This window comes from Puntigrus tetrazona, chromosome 18, assembly GCF_018831695.1.
Source record: "Puntigrus tetrazona isolate hp1 chromosome 18, ASM1883169v1, whole genome shotgun sequence".
Lineage (NCBI taxonomy): Eukaryota > Metazoa > Chordata > Actinopteri > Cypriniformes > Cyprinidae > Puntigrus > Puntigrus tetrazona.
In genome coordinates this window covers 19994576-20017023 of record NC_056716.1, presented here as the reverse complement: position 1 = coordinate 20017023, position 22448 = coordinate 19994576, and the positions used below count along the sequence as shown (strand labels likewise).

At 36.5% G+C, this 22448-nt stretch overlaps 3 protein-coding genes across 6 annotated transcripts; 1 reads left to right on the top strand and 2 right to left on the bottom strand.

Moving 5' to 3' along the window:
* Window positions 1–1317: 1317 nt before the first annotated feature.
* wdr59 (WD repeat domain 59) lies at window positions 1318–14020 on the bottom strand. Of its 4 annotated transcripts, XM_043216820.1 has the most exons (27): window positions 13946–14020; window positions 13341–13390; window positions 13019–13154; window positions 12624–12709; window positions 12252–12332; window positions 12137–12174; window positions 11943–12031; window positions 11733–11849; window positions 11558–11635; window positions 10666–10822; window positions 10515–10594; window positions 10300–10432; window positions 9342–9454; window positions 9013–9177; window positions 8822–8923; window positions 8576–8720; window positions 7967–8036; window positions 7687–7840; window positions 7001–7057; window positions 6062–6195; window positions 5830–5911; window positions 4803–4915; window positions 4573–4723; window positions 4312–4390; window positions 3333–3456; window positions 3109–3251; window positions 1318–2142 (listed from the first exon to the last, which is right to left on the bottom strand). In XM_043216820.1, exons 1-27 carry the CDS (start codon window positions 13997–13999, stop codon window positions 1907–1909), a joined length of 2967 nt encoding a protein of 988 aa, XP_043072755.1. In that variant the 5' UTR covers window positions 14000–14020; the 3' UTR covers window positions 1318–1906. The 4 variants fall into 4 exon arrangements, 3 of the variants coding, with proteins under 3 accessions (XP_043072755.1, XP_043072756.1, XP_043072757.1); XM_043216821.1 differs by lacking the exon at window positions 7001–7057; XR_006246956.1 differs by lacking the exon at window positions 1318–2142 and having other exon boundaries at window positions 3238–3251; window positions 4312–4454.
* Window positions 14021–14029: 9 nt separating this feature from the next.
* On the top strand, window positions 14030–17730 carry nob1 (NIN1 (RPN12) binding protein 1 homolog). Its single transcript, XM_043216833.1, has 9 exons — window positions 14030–14161; window positions 14508–14640; window positions 14761–14894; window positions 14974–15045; window positions 15242–15385; window positions 15466–15738; window positions 16443–16540; window positions 16660–16804; window positions 16958–17730. Exons 1-9 carry the CDS (start codon window positions 14093–14095, stop codon window positions 17219–17221), a joined length of 1332 nt encoding a protein of 443 aa, XP_043072768.1. The 5' UTR covers window positions 14030–14092; the 3' UTR covers window positions 17222–17730.
* Window positions 17281–22435, bottom strand: cog8 (component of oligomeric golgi complex 8). Its single transcript, XM_043216832.1, has 5 exons — window positions 22072–22435; window positions 20797–21004; window positions 19454–20272; window positions 18539–18707; window positions 17281–18437 (listed from the first exon to the last, which is right to left on the bottom strand). The coding sequence occupies exons 1-5, from the start codon at window positions 22398–22400 to the stop codon at window positions 18046–18048; spliced, it is 1917 nt and encodes a 638-aa protein (XP_043072767.1). The 5' UTR covers window positions 22401–22435; the 3' UTR covers window positions 17281–18045.
* Window positions 22436–22448: the final 13 nt, after the last annotated feature.

Genomic DNA, 22448 nt, shown 5'->3' with positions numbered 1-22448 from the left:
CTACTGAAATCATGCGAACCACAACAGACATTTAGTCTGTTTCTGGTGTTAGTTTGTTTAAAATGTTTTTAATTTGCTGTTATATTATATTATTTGTTTAATATGCTGTCACTACAATATAATATACTTATATAATAAAAATTGTAATGATAATAAACAAATAATTATAAATAGCCATATATATGTGTGTGTGTGTGTGTGTGTGTGTGTGTGTGTATGTATATATATATATATATATATATATATATATATATATATATATATATATATATATATATATATATATATATATGGACAGCTGTCACTTGTCTATTCTGTTCTGTTCCTTAAAATGCAGATGACAAACATAAATATTTTAACCTGCATGTACATGACATCAATAACTCTTAAAATATGAGTCATCTTTTCAAAACTTCCTCTAGTTTATGGGAGAAAATAAAAGTTTGAATGTCACTCCTCGGCATAATTTCGTCAGATTTTCCCACAGCACATGCATCCTGTTATTATCAATAATTTGACCAGAAGCTCCTCCATACCTGGCTTCTTTTATTACCTCGGCATATACAGCACTACATTATTTATGACTAATCTTGGCAAGCTAATACGCTATTTATGCACCGCTTACTGTAGTTCGTGGTGTACTCTATATTGTTTGCCTTTACAGTATATTGTTATGAATGCATTTGCATGTGTAATATTTGCACTGTGACAAAATACATATCATGCCTTTCCCTCCCTCTGTATATGAATATGGCAATATTTACCAAACATATTTGCTTATGTTCTGGGTTTATTAATTTAGATGAAAAAATTTAACAGTCTGCAAATAATGGTAAAAGTTCATATGATCTATTTCCATTCAATATGCATATTTCTGGATAACAGCTTTATCTCAAGGCTTTGTCCTGCCTGATATCGCTGTTTCACAGTATAACGTTGCATGAAAAGAGCTGCAGGAAGATCAGCTGCTTCACTAACTGTAAATCAATGACAGGGTCCATAATAATCCACTTCACACACACTAAACAGGCTGACATCAATAAGAAACACAGGAGAGCATAATAAAAGAGCCTGAATGAAGGCACGTGATCACGTGCGTCTGTAAAAACAAGTGCACTTAACCTTTAAAACATGCTTGAGGATCAAAAAAAATGTCCAAAGAATGAATTGGCTTTTCCTCGAACCCAAAGAAGAAATCTCTGTTTGGACAAATACTTTAATAAATCATTTGCATATTGATTTCTGTGGGTTAATGTAACGAAAAAAGATAAGAAGCTATTCAAAAACTAGTACAGAAATTAATAATAAACAACTTTGTTTCAGTCTCACTAGCTTTATTCGTTAGGTTTATTTATTTATGAGGTAGTGATGACAGATAATACACTTTTATGAGCACATTTCATAAAAGAGAGTTCCAGCAATGGCTTATGCGGCAATACTCGATGTATTGTCAAATTTATTAATATTTTTATGGCACACTGTACATCATTAATCCTTCAAAACACAACAGTTCTCTCGCGAAGGTAAACAAACGTTTTTAAATCTCCTTTTCGACCGAAGAGAGCGCTCAAAACATTGATTAGAAAAAATATTTTTTCTTTCATAACCGTAAAAATCAGCAACGTTTCCCTTTCACGGAACGATTTCCTTGGCACCTTATAGAGCAAACATAAGCTCCAATCAAATCAACAGATATAAAAGTGCAAAAAAACTGCACTGTAGAACAATTTCACTATTAACTAGGCTGGCTTTGACCTATTATAAGGTTGATATTTGCAGCTCCTCGTTAGAACGTTATTGTACACAGTCGAATGGCGCCGGCGTTCCCCAGCGCTTCTTTACAGAGGAGCTGCTACAGTACTAAGAGTTTTGAGGCGTATCTTGAAGTTTTAGGTGTTTGCAGCGTTCAGAAAGTGCTTTGCAGCAGGCAGTGGCACCCGCAGCCGGTGGGACAGACCTCCTGAGAGCGAAACCAGTCCATCATGTGACTGGTGTGTCCTCCGTGGCCACAGCTCAGGCAGAAGTTGGAGGAGCCGCGTACGGCCACGTGACAGATGGCGCACTGGAAGGTGAAGCGCTTGCAGACGGCGCACTGCGTGCCTCGGGCCTGGCTGCGGCAGTGACAGCAGTAAACACCGAACTCTGCGTACGAGAGCAAAAAAAGGGCCCGTAAAGGTTAGTCTTAGAGTTAAACATTGATCCGCGTTCCAGGAATGCGAGGCAAAATCTTCGCTCCTAACAGGAACGCTTATGTCTTGTTTTTATATGATCAAAAAGAAGGAGGTTTGGACCAGAAAGAATGTAAAGCTTACAGTTCAGAAAGAATAACATGACAAGAAACATTCATTAACTTAATGTTCAAAACAGTTGTGACGCTTAAGATTTTTGTGCATAGTTAATATAAATATTATAAATAATAAAAAAAGTATTACTAATAAAATAATTATATTATAACATTATTAATACCATTAATAATAATTTGTATACCAATAACAACAACAACATTATTTAAAAATAACAAAAAACAATAATAATCTAACAAATGGATTATTCTTTATTTTAACTGCATACAATTATTAATATTATTACTATTATTATTATTATGAGTATAAAAAATAAGTCATGCTTTATATTTTGTACAAACCGGCACTATTACAATAGAAACACTAAATTATTATTATTGTTATTAGGTATAATGATTTAATTATAAATAATAATAAACAATAATACATTAGTAATATAATTCTTATAAGTATCATAATTATTCTTATTATTTATAAATAACAATAGTTTTAAAATTAATTGTATTTTAATTGCATTAATTACAAACCAAATAATAATTATAATACTTTTTTTTAATTGTTACTGTTTAGGTAGAATTTTTTGTAACAAAAATTTTTTTTACATAAACTATTTTTCTACAATCTGACATTTTAAACATCTTCACATCTCATATTATCAGAAAAATTATTGTAAGTGCTTTAACAACAAGGCGAGATGCACATATCTACTTCTATGCTCACTTACGCGCGCATTACAGTCAACACACCTTTAACAAACTGAGTTGAAACCCTTTTTTGTGTCTGTCTGATCTGTTCTTTAACATACCTATGCCTTTGTGTGGCTCTGGAGGACAGGAGACAAATTTGAGCACCTCTGCCCTCTTGTCCTTCATGCCCCATCGGTGCAGGATCTCACCGTAACACTTCTTGAAGTCGTCAAACTGCCAGGAGTTGGAGGGGTCCAGTAATCTGTGGATCAGAAGCACCTCTTCAGAGTTTGGGGGCGCAGTGTTAATGCGACGTGTGGAATAGGTTAAACGGGACTTTCACCTTTTGTTCATGTCGTGTTGTTCTTTTTCTCGTTCTCGGGGGTCAGTGTATATCTGGTTTGCATAGCGATAGTCATCCGGAGACGATTCTCCCCAGGGAGGAGCATGCTCTGATTCACGTCCAACTGAAAGAGGAAAGATCCGGAACACCGGACTCAGAACTAAATCTTTACGTCATGCTGCGGAACAATTTATCTGAGTTATATCTTTAAAAATTAGCTGAAGGCAAACATGCAACTGTGAGGGACAACAAACACGAAAAAACTGGGATCTGGAATTTGTGGATTTTTCCATTGAAAATAGCTCAGAAATTGCATTTTGACTGTGAAATGAATGTGTAACAGATTTATTAATTAGGAAAACAATATTCATGTTATTTTCAATACTAATATTTAGTGCTGTTAAACGCATTTTTGTTTTTATGCGATATGTGTGTATAATGTGTATATTTATTTATTATTATGCACATATATTTATATATCAATTATATTTATATACAACTATATACATGTACATATTTAAAAAATATACTGTATATGTGTGTATTTACACATAATAAATATACACAGTACACAAATCTAAACAAAAACTTCTATTTTGGATGTGATTTATTGCGATTAATCGTTTGACAACATTATTATTATTATAATAAATATTTACAATGTTACTATTATTTTTATTACAATTTTAAAATAGCTAATAATAACTGTCATAATTTCTAAATGTAATGTCATATTAATAATTACTGTAATGTATATCTATCTATCTATCTATCTAATAAATATCAATAAATAAATACTAATCACATGCCTAATAATGTCATTTTTGCACAAATTTTACACAAAAAATTCAACCAAGCAACAGGTTACTCTGAACAGTCAAACAATCACACAGCTGTCACAAAAAAAATTGTGTGACAGAAGAACACAAGATGATTCTCCCATAAACATGAGAACTTGAATAAACTCGTGATTTCTCACCCATGGTCCACGGAGTGTTTGCAGAGTCTGAGGTACTTGAACATGATCCGGAGGTGACCGAGCTCGAGGTGAAGCTGGGCTAAAAAAGCAGCAGTAATGCAAAAGCAAACAAATAAGCACAGAAGCACGTCACAGGTATTAAGCTGCAAGCAACAAGAATATTTCCAACATATTTAAGAAAGAAATATACAACTGATCCTAATGTAATTAAAAAGACCCAAAGAATTCCTAAGGAACGCATGCACAGGTTTTCAAACGTACGTAGCGGGAGTGGTGTGACGTGAAGATCGCCGCTCGAGGTTGCTGATGTCCGTATAGAGTGAAATATTCCTGAGGACTGCCGTGACCTCTGAACACACTGCACAGCATGGCCAGACTCTGAACATCACTCATCTGACTGTAGTGTTCGAGTCTGTGGAGGGAAGAAGATCGTGTGAAAACGTTCAGAGATTCTAGCTGGATATAATGGACGATTAAAAGCTGCAACTCACAACGTCTCCAGCAGATGCCGCCCGAATGGGTGTTTGGCCCAGGGAGTTCCAGCGTCAGGGTCAGGGTCGGGACTGAGGTCAAGATTCGTGGCTGCCGAGGCAAGCGCCCAAACCTACAGACAGCACAGAGAACCAACTTTACATTAGTCAGCATTGGAAGTGAAGTGAAGATTTGAAGTCTCTTATACAAAGGCTGCATATATTTGATTTAAAAATGTATACAATATTTTTACAATTTATAATAACTGTATTTCCAATTGTAATTATTTCTGTGATGCAAAGCAGATTTTTTAAAATTATTATCAGTGCAAACATATTTTTGCCATTTAATATTTTTGTGAAACCCATGATATATATATATATATATATATATATATATATATATATATATATATATATATATATATATATATATATATATATATATTTGAGGATTCTTTGATGAAAGTTTAGAAGAACAGCATTTATTTGAACAAAAAAATCCAATAATAGTATACATTAATAATGATATTTAAAGCATCTTTGTTTACTAGAAGTATTTATTTATTTATTGTAGTTGAAAGTATTAAGCAGCACAACTGTTTTCAACATTAATAATAAGAAGAACGTTTCTATAGCAAATCAGCATATTTCTAAAGGATCATGTGATACTGAAGACTGGAATAAAGTACATTTTAAAATATGTTCAATTAATTTTTTAATATTTTTAAAATAAGACTTTTAAAAATGTTAATATTTCACAGGATTACTGATTGTATAACTATATTTTTGATCAAATAAATACAGTATTGCTGAGCATAAGACACTTCTTTAATAAAAATATTAAAATCCTATTAACCCTGAGCTTTTGAATGGTAGCGCAGTATATGTAGGTGATTTTAATCACACTATTTAACACTTAGAAATGTTTAAATTGTGTTGTTATGCTTTCTAAACAGTGTATATTTTGTGTTTATTCGAGCGTGATCATTAAAAAAAAAAAAAAAAAAAGTCAAAAAATTCAAAACACTTGACTGATGTTACATACTTTTGCTAAATCCCTGCGGCCCATTGCTAAGGCCGCCGCCCCATTCTTCTGACACGTGTCCTGTATGTCATTAACATTTAGCCTGGTGAAGAAAACAAAAAGGATCAAGATGTCATCTGAACAAAAGAACGTCACAGTTTTGGCAGCTGATGCTGTGAGTTATCTCTGCTACTAATGAGACAGATATCATCTAAATATGACATGGAATGCATTTCTATCTAAGAAAACATACACGTATGTCTCTCCGAGGGCTTTGTGCACAGGGAGCAGACCCGAGATTTCCTGGATGATGACTTTGCCGGCCAGTTTGATGGGTCTGCTGCTGTAGTCTCCTCCTTCTCGCTTGCCTTTCCAGCGGCGCGATTTCTGAACACCGTAATGACAACAAACAACGGGATAAGTGACTTTTTGAGCAAAACTAAATAAATGAAAAACTCTTAATCGTTGTCAGCATGAGAAAAACCCTTTTGAGAATATAATTATAAATCATTATATATATATTAAAGGATTATTATTTTGCATGTAATGTTATCATTAGAATTACAATAATTATTTATTAAATTATTTTTTGCAAAATGCTTGATATTTGTTAAATGCACAAAAAAAATGGTAAGCAATTAAGGGCTATAGGGTCTAAAGTTATTTGCCAAAGGTGGGTAAATCAAGAATATCTACTAAACATAAATATTCAGTAGCTGCCATATTATATATATCAATATACCCATATGAATATATATAATAGATTTTTTTCTCATGTATATGTTGTTATATGTAACACTGTAACCCAACAGTTTGCAAAAACAAAAATATATATAATATATATATATATATATATATATATATATATATATATACACACACACACATATACATATATATATAATTTTTTTATGTATTTGTTTTTACAATCTGATGGGGTTAGTGTTACACACAACAACATAGACATGAGAAAGAGAGAAAAAAAAAGATTTTTATGATCCGTAAACACCTGCTAAATTAGTACAGAATTTTTTCAGAAAAGAAAATTTAGGGCAAGATGATGAGCTGTGATGTGCCATACATAAAAATTATGACAGCAAGTGAATGAAATGCTTAAAGCAACAAAACATTTGGCATTAGAGCGAGTAGATGAGACAGAGAATAAGTGGGAGGGAGGGGCGGAGGTCAATACCGGACAGTCATGAATAGTCTGCACAGACCAGCGGCGGGGAGCAGACAGAGGGAGCTTCTGATTGGATAAAACAGACCACAGCAACATGAGTGAGGGACACATGCCACCAAAACTCAAAAGGAGAAAGACAGCACAGAGAACAACAGTGAAAAAGAACTGTGAAAATGGTGCTTTTGAACAGGTGGAACAAGCGGGTGGATGGGTGGGATGTGAAAAGCAAGAATAACAACTCAGAACTGGACAAAAAGTAGAAAAACATGTTATTTAACCAAGGAGGAACAATACAGTCAGGCCAAGAAAGTATATAACATTTTTGAAATAACGTGTTAAACTTTTTGCAGGCAAACGTATGGGGTGTCAAAAAAAAAGCAACAAATAAAACAGAACGGAATAAAATTAAATACTGATAAAATAGTGCTGTCAAACGATTAATCGCATCGAAAAAAAATGAAATTTTTATACATTAATTATATTTATTTACAATAAAAAAAAAAAAAAAATAAAAAATATATATATATATATATATATATATATATATATATATATATATATATATATATATATATATATACATAATCATTTTAATCATTTGTCAACACTAAAATAAAATAAAAATCCTAACTATGGCTGCTGAACGTAAATTTTCCTTGAGGCTTCCTCCAAGGACTAACTTCAGCCGTTCTCACCCGTTCTTTGTAGTAAAAGGACGATATGGACACTTGGTCTTTGTCTGTGCGTGTTGGGCTGCCGCTGTACAACCTCAGGGTGGTCTGAGACTCCGTTCGCATTTTCATGGGGGTCATCACCCCGCTGTGATACGCAGAAAGAGCTGACAGAGACCTGCATATACACACAGACTTCATCTTACTACACTTGATGAAAACTGCTTTCCACTGCATTCTAATAATAATATAACATAACATGCCATGTTCCAGATACAACAAGAAAACAAGATTGAATATTCACCTGGGAGTAGGTTCAGTCGGAGGGGCCGTACGATGCATAGTTATGGGTCGAGTAAAATAAACCAAGGAACCTAATAGGCAAACCAAGTTGAAATATTATGTCTTTTACTTAAACACAAAAAACAAAGTTTGGATTTTTTTTTAAAGAAGTTTCTTATACCCTGCATTTTTTGATCAACAACAAGTTAAATTAAATGTATATCAATTTAAGAACAATTTTCAACTGTAATATATTTTAAAATGCGACCGTGATACTGCACTTGAGTTTTCAATAATGATAATCATATTAGAAAATTCAGTTTTGCAACAAGAATAAATAACATTTTAAAATATATTCAAAAATAAAACTGTTCTTTTAAATATATTGTTTTTACTGTATTTTTCACCGAATGCAGCCTTGATGAGCATGTGAGCATTTTAATTAACATTAAAATATGAAAATAAAAAAAATAAAAAGCATAATTATTCCAAAATTGTTAGCGGTAGTGTATATATTAATTATACATATATATGATGTTGTACACATTTCATTTTATATATACACAAAATATCTATTTCATGCATGATGGACAACAATTAAAACGATACAAAGGGTCTTATCCCAGACTACCTGTCCCGCAGAAGCGTGCCCCTGAGGTGCGTGGGAAGGGGATGTTAGAGTCCTGGTACGAGCCGTAAGTGTTGGTTACTCGAGGGAAAGCAGGAAGTGCAGGAGTTACCGGGTTGGTGAGCACATAAGGGTTCGTACCGTCCTCCTAGACATCCAAAGGAAGCGATTTCAAAGCTCATCACAGAGAACACAGAAACAAAACGGAAACGTGTTTGACTGAAATGATGAGTACAAAAGCAAACTCACCATGACTCCATCTGACTCCAAGCAAGACACCAGCTGTCGGACACACGGCTCTAAGCAGTTCTGGTTTCTCTTTACCTTCTGAAGCGACGTATCTGTCAGGATCTACAAAAGAGATGCTTCAACATGACGTGGATTAAAGCTTAGGCTAAATGGCAAGGATAGCCTGACGGCCGTAAACGCCGATTTTAAACCTTCTGTATCTTAGTCTTCGTGGAAGACGAGATATTTGTGGGAGAGACGAACTGGAAAGACGGAGCTGCATTGTTGGGATACTGGGCAGGGAACTTCACCACGAGACGAACGCGATTGGCTCCGCAGTCGGCCGACACAAAGCAACTGCGGTTCACAGCATCCATCTGCACGAACAGCAATACCAGTGTCTTATTTATGATTAACTGTTACAACTGCATGCCATTCATTAGAATACTCCAACACGAAACTCCACATGACAGACAAATAATTCATTATTTAGCTGAAAAATTCCTTGTTGCAGCAATTTAAGGAAATCACAGTGACTGACCTCCACGTTGACGTTGCGAATCTGTAAGTTGACTAGAGAAAACTCTTGCTGCAGAGTCTGAGGCAAACCTGGTACGTCATTCTTGCCACCAGACTGAGGGCCATCAAACTGATCTGTGAACAGACAATATTTTATATTCACACTGCAAAAAACTGTTTTGGCTTGTTTTCAGCCAAAATATCTGAATCAAAGAAGGATTTTCTAGTCAGTTTTTTTTAAGTGTGGAAAATGAAGTGTGTTTTTGCTTAGAACAAGCAAAATAATCTGTCAATGGGGTAAATTATATAATTAAAAAAAGGAAAACTAGACTATTTTGCTTACCCCACTAGTAGATTATTTTGCTCGTTTCAAGCAAAAACTCGCTTAATTGTAAAGGTTTTTTTTTTTTTAAACATCCTTCATCCTTCTTTAAGTTTTAGATATTTTGGCTTGAAACAAGGCAAAAAAAAAATCTAAGCAAGAAAAACATTACTGCAGTGCATTAAAACTAAGTTCTGAACAATAATCAATCTTAATGTAATCATAAAAATATTAAAACCGTTATTTTAATCCAAAATAAAATTTGAATGTTAGTTTAAAATCTACAAAATTCATATACAATATATACAAATTAAGTATATACAACATTTTTTGCTATATACTTTAAGGATATCTAATACATTGCTCTCTACGCTCAAGTTGACCACATTCTATTGACTATAATTCTATATAAATAAAGCTTGGGGTCAGTATGATTTGTTTTTAAGCTATCGGGGCATTTACGGGATCAGAAATACAGTAAAACTTGTGTAAAAAAAACAAAAACTTTAAATATTACGACTGTTTCATATTTGAATGTATAAATTAATAGAAAAAAGTAGAAAAGTAGAAATATGATAACATCCATAAACAGACATTCACACATTTATTTTATATAGTACATCACATTTTACTCTGTGCTATTCTATCTTTTTGTCACCTTGTGAGTTGTCCGCTGTGAATCCAGGGCTGAGCGGAGGTTCAGAGTCTTGCGTCCTCATAGTTTTCTCTGTCTCTGTGGTGAGAGTCAAGCCCTCCATCAACTCGTCCACAATGTCATTGGCACAGCACAGCTACAGATCACATGATCCCATCAGTCTCAAACATAAAGTCACTGACTGAAGTCATAGAAAGCATTGAGTTCCTGGGCATCACCTTCTGAAGCTGAGGATCTACTCTCCATATCCTCAGGGTTTGATCTCTGGACCACGTGACCAGCTGGCAGTCTTTGGAACCTAAAATACAGAATAGAAGAAGAGTAGAGAAAATAATTCTCGTCTCACAACCTGCTGGTTTCTCGTCTTACCTTCTTTCTGCGGCCTCCACTGAAACTCAAGCACAACATCATCGTGGCCCACGAACGCATGAACAGGACTGTTGAGTTCCAGCGTGCTCCACAGCAGGAGGCTGTTCTCTCGCCGTAGCTGAGGAACCATCACCGTAACCAGGCCGTTAGAGAAGGGCTGAACAGAACGAGAAGAAGAGGATGCAATAAGTATGATATGCTAATTCATGTTTACTAGAATTATACATGATGCAAGTATGAGGCGTAACAGCTGAAGCACACTGCTGGACGAACATTAAAAAAATGTGTATGTTTTTGTAAGAGGTTTTGTAAGGTATCTCATGCTCCCCAAAGCCAAAAATACAGTAAAAATTGTTAAATATTATTTCAATTCAAAGTAACTGTTTAACATTTGAATATGTTTTAAAACATATTTTATTCATGCGATGCAACACTTCATTTTCAGCATCATTACTGCAGTCTTCAGTGGCACAATTCTTCAGAAATCATTCTAATATGCTGATTTGATGGTTAATTATTATTGATGCTTATTTACTAATAATAACCAGCAAAGTTTCAATGCAAAATGTTTCATGGGCAGCAAATCAGCATATCTGAATGATCTCTGAAGGATCATGTGAGTAATGATGCAAACAATTCAGATTTGCCTCACAGGAATAAATTAGACTTTAAAATATATTCCAATAGTAAACAATTATTTTCATTTATACTAATATTTAGCTATTTTATTTGAATTAAACAACTTAACATATTAACATATCATTCAAAAACATTAATTATTCCAAACCTTTAACAGGTAGTGTAACTGTCACAACATCAATAAACAATAATATTTTACATCATAAAAAAATATATACCTCAAGTGAACATTAAAAAGTAGTTCAAACCGTACCGTGTATCTGGCTTTCCACACAGGCACCTGACATGACAAGATATCCAGGTACTTCCGGGGTTGTCTGTAGTCCCAGAACTTGGAGTAAATCAATATAGACACAGAATCAAGTGTAAGTTAAACTGCAGCAGAATCATAAAACGTGAACAATATGATCAATAATGATTCTAATCACCCGAACAGAGTTGTCCTGACTGGAAGTAGCCAGAATGTACTCGTTATCCGGGTGCCAGTCCAGACCATGTATCTTTGACAGATGGGCGGCTACATACTCCACAGCAGTGTTGGGTTTCTGAAGCACAGAACGGCAAGCAGACAGATTAACAGACTAATAAAAACTGATTAATTAATAACTGATAGCAATGACGCAGCAATTAACAATCACCCTCTTGTCCCAGATTCTGACATCACCATCATGACTTGACGCCAAACAATAGTGATTCCGTCTGTTCCACTTCACCTGAGAGGCTCCAGCTTTTATACAGACAAAATGTGACGGAATGAAACAATAAATAAAAGAATGGACGTTGCATGAATGAACCGATTGATGAGCTGGACTCAGCGAATCTCTCCACTCACCCACGGCAGACAGAGCAACGGTTGGTTTTCGAGTGTCCCTGAAAATAAAAAAAAAGAAAAAAGTGGAAAATATGGTGGAAAAGACCTTTATCGTGCACTCTTTGTCCACACTCACCTTGTGTCCCATATGTAGATGTAAGTATCCACAGAACTTGTGACAAGAAACTCCGGTTCAAACCATGACCAGTCCAAATCACTAAAAGAGTAAAACAATATGAAGTTATTTATTAGAATTACTTGTCATTGGACTACAATATTTACATTCACAAGCCAGATACATTCAAGTTATTCAAGACAAGTCATTTATATAAGGCTTTTTTCAAAGCGGCATTTGAGTGTTATTTTCAGTCTCGAATACTTTATTTATCCACAATTAGGAGGTATATTTTACATTTTGTGAATATGTGCATTTTCTCGTCACTGTTCGGGTAAGACGAAATCAGCGGATTTCTTAAATAGAATTTCAGCTTGAAGCCATCTATGTTACCTTATAACACGCGTGTGGCCTTGCAAAGACGTATGTGGTTCTCCGGCTCCATCACGCCAAGCGTACAGGTCAACACGCTGGTTACTCTGAGGAGATTGCAGAATGTATTACAATACAGACAATTCATAAAATAAGAGCTAACAGTTAACAGATACCACTAACTGAGACTATTAAAAGGAATAGTTCACCCAAAAATTTTAATTAAAGAAGTAATTGAGTAAACTATTCCTTTAAATGCTTTAGAAGCATTTTTCATTGTAAGTTTGTCTTAAGATGTGCAGTCAACCACTGGAAACTTTCTATAAGGTGTTACGAAATAAATATTATGTATGCGTGTGAAACAATAAATATGACAGTGTCATGAAATAGCATAGGGTTAGATCTTCTTTACGTACAGATGCTGCAAATAAATGGGCCTCGGTTTTGTGCGGATTCCACTGGACTGTCCCGACATCCCATTTGCTCTGGCGGCTGATTTTGCGTGGAGCCTCGGACGGCGTCTCCAAATTAACAACATATAAGAATCGCCTCCTGTTCGAAGCATTCACAAACGAGAGGGTAAATATAGACTGTGGTATAATATGCATGCAAAAAGCGTTTTCAGAATGAAACAGATATGAAACAGGATGTAAATGCAGCGTATAGAGCTAAGCTACAGAGGGTGCGTGCGTTTATAATTCCACATGAGGATGTGATATTAGCCGAGGCTGCACAAACCCAGAGAGAACTGCGTGCTGCCCGAGACAGTCCACTGACATCGCAGTAGCCTGAAAACAGAAAAGTCTGTCATTAAACACAATAATTTTTATCCTTCTAAATGCATTACATTGCATTGCGTTGTTATTGTATATAACTGTATATTCTGGTTTACTTATATCCTTAGATAAATATACTTAGACTTACACTGCAAACAGTATCCTTTTATAAATATATTACACTTGATTTGATTTTTATATCCAATGCAATGACATATTGACATTTTAAGCGTAACTTACGTGCACGTATACTTTCTGAAGCCAATGTATGATAATATATTTACATTAAACCACATTTATTAAAGATATCCCGAGTACTTTCCCAGGTTTTTATTTCCTCTTGACAACATGTTTATTGCAATACTAATAATAACTTTAAATACTATGCTGACCAGGGTAGATTTGAAAGGTAACACCTTAATAAACAAAGAATGTCATTCAATTCAAAGTTTAACAGACGTCGCTCGGAATTGACATGAAAGCAGTGCACGTTTATCGCTCTAACGTTCGTCAAAAGCGCTTCTCTAACGCATCTAATGCACGCATGCAGGTGCAGACACCGTGTACCTGTGCATCTCGGAACTCCACCACCACATTCTCACTGCTCCAGCGGGCCGCCATCTTCACCCACCACCAGAACGTCAACAAATGACGTGATACTAACGGGACAACTGTCATCTCGCGAGAACCCGTGCCTCAGCCTCCACGTCCAAGATGGTGGCCACCGCGGTGGAGCATGTTGTTGCAGATGCTGGCGCTTTTCTCAAAAGGGCTCCTTTGCAAGTGAGTTAATGTTGATGACGTTGGCTTCTTATTAGTTTATTTTAATAGCGTTGCTCTGAAATGTCAGTTTTATGGACTACGACGCGGGATAAATGACAGAACTGACACGTGTGCTGCACTGCGTCAATAATTAATAATAACTAATCGACACACTAACAACAATTTGGTAGTTTCCTACCATTGTAGTACTTTGGTGTATTTTAAAGTGATTTGAATCGGAGTACAGTTTTGCAAGGTGCAGTTTTGTCATTTTATAATTTACGGTTTTAAACATGTATAATATTTTGGTGAAATTATTATTTTTTTTTTGTTATAACATATTTGTGTGCGTTTTATTTTGTTTTAGGAAATCGGAAAGAACATTTATACCCTGAAGGATGTTGTCGAAGAAATTCGTGATAAACCAACAAAAAGAAGTTTGGCTTTTTTGCCCTACAAGCTCAATTTCAAAGAACCCTTTCCAGAGCATGTGAGATTTGGTAATAATAACTTCATGCTATTATTAATGCATGTTATGTTGAATGTCTTTATTGGAAGGCTGAAAGTGTGTCATGGGTGATGATTTACGCATTTTTTTTTAAATTTACTTTGAATCACAGTTACAGAATTTGCTAAAAAGACAGGAGACTATCCCAGTCTTTCAGCCACAGACATCAAGGTCTTGGCTCTGACTTATCAACTGGAAATCGAGAATGTGGGAACTGAGCATTTGAAGACAGAACCTGAGAAAAAGGTACTGATGCTTGATTAATTCACTTTCATTCACCTCTGTTTTTCAACATTTAACAGTTATTTATCTGTTTGACTTTCAGGTCCAAATATGCAGTACCCAGAGACATCCAGAGACTCCAGTTGGCATTGCAGGTTTCCATTTTCCATCAAAAGTAAGACGTTACTTGCAATAGGGCTGGACAATCTCGCTCGATACGTTCATGCAAATCTCGTCAGTAAAGCCGGTTCTTTGAATACTGTTTTTAAAAGAAGCAGCAGTTAATACACAGAGCAATAGATCACTGAAAAGCCAATCTGAACGCGATATTGCAGAGTTAGTGATATAATAATATACCTTCTTTTCTCCAGAAGTCATCAAATAGTGCAAATACAGGTGTCCAGAGCCCACCTACAACAAACGAGCCGCAAGACCCTGAAAGTTCACAATTCAACAGCTTTCAGTTTTGGAGGAGTCCCCTGCCCAGCATTGAGAGCGACCTTCTAGAACTGCTGGTGAGGAATCCAACAACGTCCAAACCACTGCCACAGTCATTTCAGACAGAGCAAAAAATATATATTTCCCTTCTTTCTAGGCTGCAGATGCTATCACAGTCACAGAGAAACTGGAATGTGTTGACCTGTCTGCTGACAGTCAGCTGGCCGAATCTGAAGAAGATGATGGCACAAATGAAGACCAACATGAGGAGGAAGAAGAAGGAGAAGAAAGCAGTGATGAGGAGGATGGTGATGATGGTGGAGGTTGGATTACTCCCAGTAACATAAAGCAAGTCCAGATGGATGCTGGTAACTGGGGGCCGACAGCAGATGTCAAAGTGGGCTGCATGACCACTGACTTTGCCATGCAGGTACTTGTGCTGATTACACATATTGGAAGCTATCTTTTAAAACTAGTTTTTCACAGATTTTATAATGTCGCAGTCGTGAAACTTGTTTAGCAGAGAAAGGCTTATTCATTAAAACAATGAGCATTAAGTTGAGGAGTTCTCCGAATTCATTAAAAATGTACTCAACCTCAGGCCTTCCGAGATGTAGTTGAGTTTGGCGTTCATCGCTTGCTCAACAATGGAACCTCATGCAGTGAATGGGTGCCGTCAGAAGAGGTCCAAACATCTGATTAAAAACATCACAATAATCCACAACACTCCAGTCCAACGATTAACGAATCTTTAGAAGTGGAAAGCTGTGTGTTTGGGTGAAACAGATCTACTATTAAGATGTTTTTAACTTCAAATCATACATGATATTGTTTCCTCCAGTGAAAGTTAATTAGATATATGCACCGATCAAGCATTGTTTACAAGCAAAAACGGTTTAAAACAAATACTTCGGTGGGTATTTTTCAATGGATGAAGTGTTATAGATTATGAACGCAAATAGCATCTTAATAATAGACTTGTTTCACACAAACACACAGCTTTTCACTTCATGTGATGTTAACTGACGTACTGGGGGCATATGGATTAATTGTGGATTCGTTCTGATGGCACCCATTCACTGCACTGTCCTTTATGTTATAACAAACACCTAATGTCTCATTATTTCCTGACAGAATGTTCTGATCCAGATTGGACTGCATGTGCTGTCTGTTAATGGCATGCTTATTAAATACACCAGGAGCTACATTCTGCGCTGTCATGCCTGCTTTAAGTAAGTGATGAGTTCACCTCGGAAAATAACAGGTGTTGGAGCAAGAGTAATTACACATTTATAATAATAATAATAATAAGCAATGTGTTACATGGACTCTATATTTTCTATATTTTTAGGACAACAACAAACATGAACAAATCTTTCTGTCCACATTGTGGAAACAACACCTTGAAGAAGGTTGCAGTCAGTATTGACGAGGACGGCGCCATGCAGATGCATTTTTCCAGGAATCCCAAAGTGCTGAATCCAAAGGGAAAGAGAGTAAGTAATGCTTTGGATGGCGTGACAGTGTATTTAAGGTTATTTATGAGCTAAATGCATTTGGCTCCATTCATGTATTTGGAAGGTATCGTGTGAATAGTGCCACATAAATCAATACCGGTGATGGTTTGTCTGTTTTCTCGTCCTCTGCAGTACTCTCTGCCTCTGCCACAAGGAGGAAAACACTCCAACAACCCACACCTGGTGGGCGATCAGCGTTTCCCCCAGCAGAGATTGTCTAAAAAGTCTCGTCAGAAGACTAATGTGTTTGACCCGGACTACCTGGCCGGCAGCTCTCCGTTCTCAGAGCATGATGTCTACAGCAGGTCAGCCAGCTTACAGCTGCGTGACGCTCAGACCGGAGGAGGAAGACGGAGAACAAATCCTAACGCAGCACGCAAAAAATTTGTTAAATGATTTTCACACTACCTTCATAATATAGACTGGAAGCCTAAAACATTGAGTTCTGGATGGAATTAAAATGTTTATGATAATTTTATTGAATAATCTGCTTCATTTTTCCCTTGACATCAAGTTTAACTGTATATTGCAAAGTATTTTCCATATTCTACTCTTGTACCAAGTTGTGATACGGAAATGTTATTTTTGTGCAAATTTCTGACATTTAACTTGATTTTGTGATCTAGATAAAATCAAACTTTGCAAAGGCAGTCTGGTATTCCATGCAGGTTTTATGGGGAATTTCAGAAACAAGCAGCCTAATCATCAGTTGATGTTTTTTTTTTTTTTTTTTATTAAACCTTTCCCCAACCCGAAACACCCTGGAAAAAATGAGCAAATGAAAAACATACAACAAATGCAATACATTGTCTAATTACAAGAACATACAGATAAATGTTTAAGAACACATAAGTTAAACTTAAAAAAACAATTCACCCAAAAATAAAAATTATTCTTAAACAGAATTTTTATTTTGTCTTCATTCTAATCGTATCATCTAATGTTTTGTCTGAAAGTGCATCTCTTTTTAAATAAAATAAGTGGCATTTATTATTTAATGCAAAGGTATTCAGATATTTTAAGTGTCCAAATGCTTTTTGGGACCTCTGTCATAAACAGTGAGCGTATGAATTTTTTTTTTTCACATTTTAAATATATTATACCATATTTCATGACACCGTATTTACACTATTACCTTCACCAAATAAAAATGCAATCAAGCCTTGGAAAAATTTTGCATATTTTTAGGACCCCTAAAATACACCGAATGTAGTGTTTTTTTATTTCATCTCAACATTATTATCTGTTGTGGACAAATCATCTGGTCCTGTCGAGTTTTGTAGATCAAAGTTCAATTGAGGCTCAAGGATCGGGTTGTTTTGCTCAGTGCTGACTGCTTCAGAAGATAAGTCCTCTTTTTGAGACAGACGAGGATCAGATGCTGACACAGGCTCTCGTTCGGGTAGTACAGGTTTTTCTTGAGGCGTTAAGGGTTCGAATGTGGCGGAAGGATCAGATTCAGCTGTGGTCAGGCTGCTCAGATCAGTGCAGAGATCCAGGACAGAGGTCACGGGCTCCTTCTGTGGCAGAACAAACTCCAGCGGCTCCAGAACCGAGTTCACGTTGATGCAGCCGAGACTGCCGTATTTATAAACCTGGGTTGGCGGGACGCCTACGATACAAATACAAGATAAACTTTTAAGTCAACATCAAATGGTGTTTGCAAGCCGTAATATTTCTGGAATGTGACTATTTTATCCTGAGGATATTTACCCAGTATGAGCGCGAGCTGGGCTGGAGGAAAGAGAACTTGTAAACATCGGTTCAAGAAAGGCACCATGTCTTCAGCAAATGCGCTGCAGAACTGAACGAATAACTCTCGTTCACGACTGCTGAAGGCAGATTCCTCAGCTCGATGGAAAACCAGGATCAGCTTGGTCACCTAAGAATAGAAGAATAACAGAATCAGAATGCGTCAAAACAGGAGAAGAATTAAGCAAGCAAAATAAATATGTACACTTCCTTTCGATGTCTATTTGAATTCAGTTAATGGTTTTTTTAAAAGGAATTATTAAAAATCACACAAAGGATGGTAACCATAAATTTAAAAATCTTCCTAATTCTGTAAGAACATGGAAGTCCACATCTGCTATAACACAATATTGGAATCACTTTCAGAGTGATTAATGATTAATAAAATTGAATCCATCCTGCTTTACAGAACTTGAGCATTTAAAATGACAGATTACGAAATTACAGAGCATGCTTATAATAAACATAACATGACTTATGTATTTATAGTTAAAGCTACTTTTGGTTAGCATTTTGAATAGGCCTTTATTTCAAAGATGCATTAAATGGATAAAAAGTAATTCTATTCTAATTCTATTTCAACTTTCTACTCAAAGAATCCTGGTTTTCCACATTGGTAAAAAAAAATATTTAATAACCAAATCAGTTTATAATTACTTCTGAAGGATCATGTGACACTGATGTAATGATGGTGAAAATTCAGCTTTGGATCATATAAATAATAATAGATGAATAAATATACACACAATCACCAGAACAGTTATTTGAATATTATTTCACGATTTTTCAGTTTTTACTGCGTTTTGGATCAAATGAATGCAGCCTTGATGACCATAAGAAAAAAAAACCTAATACATTATTCACGTAATTAATGACCTTAATAAGGGCTTCCTCAACAGATCTGCTAACTTCCTGTGCGAGACCGATCGGGCAGCACAGCCGTAAGTCGTTGAAGGCCGTCAGGACGTTATTGAGGAAGCAGGCTAGAGGAGGGAAATCCAGCAGGGCCATGGGGGGCTGCAGTGTGCCCGGCTGGGTGCTCGGGACCGCCGGAGGAATAGCGCTTCCGAGTATCGACGGCAGAGAAATGAGCGTGTACAAGTTCATATCCTCTTGGAACTTGTCCACTGCTTCCTGAACGGCCTTCCGGAACGTCTCCATGGCAACCTGCTGAAATATAGGAGCGAGCTGTCCGCGGAAATCGGCCCCGACCCGGCTAAAGGAAAGCCCGAAGTACATGCACTGGCCCAGCAGAGAGTCCAGACGGCTTCCAACCCCGCGCTGGAGGTCCCGATCGAGGGTCTCCAAGAAGTGCGCCGCCTGCTGCACCACCCATCCGTGAAAGATGGCGCTCTCGTTCAGCGCCTGACCCCCGAGAGGCAGCAAGGGGTCCTCGTCTGAGAATATGGCGCGGTACTGGGTGATGATGTCGAAGAGATGCACGCGGCAGGTTTCGATGGTCTTGGTGATGTGGAAGTACGGGTCTTCGTCCGGGATGGCCGCGAGAATGGATCGCAGCCAGCTTCCGCGGGCCTGCAGGAACTTGACGCGCAGCTCGGCTTCGGTGAAAACATCCATTCTGCGCAGGTATCCGATCACGCGCAGGCAAACCGGAAGCTGTGTGTTACTGCGCAGTTGTTGAAGGAGTTGGTTCAGCATGAGCTGAGCAGACAGTCGAACCTCGTGCACAATTCCCTAAAAGAACACAAACAGCAATATAATCCTTTTTTTTGCTATTTTTAAGTCATTTTAATGTCTATTTTATAGTCTCATAACAGCAAGACCACAACAAATGTACTATATTTTCAGGAATTGAAGTTACATGATCATAAGAAACGCGCTTATAGTTTCAGAATCACTTTTGACTAAATCGGTTTAGGCTTGCTGTTTATAATAAACATTATTTATTACCTGTATGCATTTCTTGCTTTAGTTGAAGACATATACTATGGCTAGCATTAATTGTTTAGTTACCAACGTTCTTCAAAATATCTTATTTTGTGTTAATTAAGTTTTAGGAGGTGACGGTGAGTAAATTATGACAATTTTTATTTTTAGGTGAACTGTCGCTTTAAATTTAAAGCATCTGTTGTGAAGGAAACTAAAACACGTTTATAGTGTTTAGAATGTTTTTAAACATTTTAGACACCAGCATTTAGCCTAGATATTAAAATGTGACACCAGTATGACTTTTCCCCCCAACAAAAAAAACCCTGTACCTGAATGACAGGAAGCGATGAATGTTTTTTCTCCAGTCTCTTCACATAAGCGGCGAGCTCCAGCGCCTCCTCGTAGTATCCGTTACGCACACACGTGTCCATCAGCTGAGGGATCTCCAGAATCTCCAAGATCTCAGTGTGACGATTCAGTGTCAGGCTGTTCATTCTCCTGCTGACGCTGATCTCCTCTGCCTCCTTTATGAAACCTCTGCGAAGAAATGATGAAACAGAAACCAGTTACTTAAAGTATAATTCGACAAATTTGACAAAGTATAGTCTCATGGGACTAATGCAAGATTCAGTCAAATAATGTTTTGTTGTTGTTGTTGTTTTTTTTTTTAAAGGAATTCTTTTGAACTTTCATTTTTAATCAAAGAATCCTGAAAAAAAATGTATTACACACTTCTCAAAAAGTTTAAGCAGCACATCTGTTTTCAACACTGATGTTAACGTGAAAGCAAGCAAGAAAATCAGCATATTAGTCTAAAATGGTTTGCTATATATTTGTAGCAATAACCAACATTTTTACTGCATTGGTAAAAATGACCGATTTTCCTTTTGTGCCAAAAATTATGATGATATTAAGTAAATATCAGGTTTGATGAAGATATGTTGCAAGTTTCCTACTATAAACATAATGAAACTTAACTTTTGATTAGTAATATGCATTACTAAGAACTTCTAAATTATGCAACTTTAAAGGTGATTTTCTCAATATTTTGATTTTTTTTTTGCACCCTCATATTCCAGATTTTCAAACAATCGCATCTCGGCCGAATATTGTCCTATCAGAGCAAACCACACATTAATGGAAAGCTCATTTATTCAGCATTTAAATGGTAAAAATATAATGCAACAGAACATGGTTACTTTAAACGGTACTAATATTACATAATTTTGATCAAATAAATGTGGTTTTGAAAAATCTTAAGTTTTAAAATCTTATGACACTTGAAAAGCACTGTGCGCTCATATTAAAACAGATCAAACACGGATATATTTTCTAGCATAGAAGATGTATGATCAGTATACATTTTTAAAATGTATGACTAGTATTAGTCACTATTGGAATAACTACTAGTATCTATTAAATAAGAACTAGTATTAAGTAACAGTAACTTAAAGAAATAGCAATGGTATCTAAGAATAAACACATGAAAAGGTACTAGTAACATGTAGAAATAGATTTGAGTCTATTATAGTTTAAATGTCAAAACGGCTTGCTATAAATAAACAGGTAACCCGTCGAACTCATCGGTCGCTTCCTTCACAGACCTGCATCTCTCAGTGAAGCCGGGGAGTTTGTGCAGTAGTTTGGAGAGGCAGTTCTCCACCGTGCTGAAGTCGGTGTAGATGTGCTGTGTGCAGTCCGCGGTCCTGATGAACGTCTTGTAGTTGGTGAAGGCCAGCTCCCGGGTCTGCTGCAGGATCTGCGCCCGCTCCTCGGCCAGACGCTCCGGCTCCCGGTTCAGCTCGTCCACGCCGCAGGAGCTCAGCTGCGACAGATACGCTGCGAAATCCGGCTTCTCTCTCCAGTTCTCGGGAAAGCTGTCTTTGAAGATCGACGCCAGGATGCTCTCGTCTTCCACGTCTACGGCGGCCATGATCGAAGTGCTGATTCGAGAACCCGCAAAAAACTTTATTTAAACCAC

Excerpts from the sequence above, each read along its gene's own strand:
- nob1 (XM_043216833.1), top strand. The coding sequence starts at position 14,093 with ATGGTGGCCACCGCGGTGGAGCATGTTGTTGCAGATGCTGGCGCTTTT. Across the intron at positions 15,739-16,442 it reads CCACTGACTTTGCCATGCAG|AATGTTCTGATCCAGATTGG; the intron begins GTACTTGTGCTG and ends ATTTCCTGACAG. Across the intron at positions 16,541-16,659 it reads CGCTGTCATGCCTGCTTTAA|GACAACAACAAACATGAACA; the intron begins GTAAGTGATGAG and ends CTATATTTTTAG.
- cog8 (XM_043216832.1), bottom strand. The coding sequence starts at position 22,400 with ATGGCCGCCGTAGACGTGGAAGACGAGAGCATCCTGGCGTCGATCTTC. Across the intron at positions 21,005-22,071 it reads GGCTTCACTGAGAGATGCAG|AGGTTTCATAAAGGAGGCAG; the intron begins GTCTGTGAAGGA and ends ATTTCTTCGCAG. Across the intron at positions 18,438-18,538 it reads CCAGCTCGCGCTCATACTGG|GCGTCCCGCCAACCCAGGTT; the intron begins GTAAATATCCTC and ends TTTGTATCGTAG.
- wdr59 (XM_043216820.1), bottom strand. The coding sequence starts at position 13,999 with ATGGCGGCCCGCTGGAGCAGTGAGAATGTGGTGGTGGAGTTCCGAGAT. Across the intron at positions 11,636-11,732 it reads GTCAGGACAACTCTGTTCGG|TTCTGGGACTACAGACAACC; the intron begins GTGATTAGAATC and ends ATTTACTCCAAG. Across the intron at positions 3,457-4,311 it reads AAACACTCCGTGGACCATGG|TTGGACGTGAATCAGAGCAT; the intron begins GTGAGAAATCAC and ends TTCCTCTTTCAG.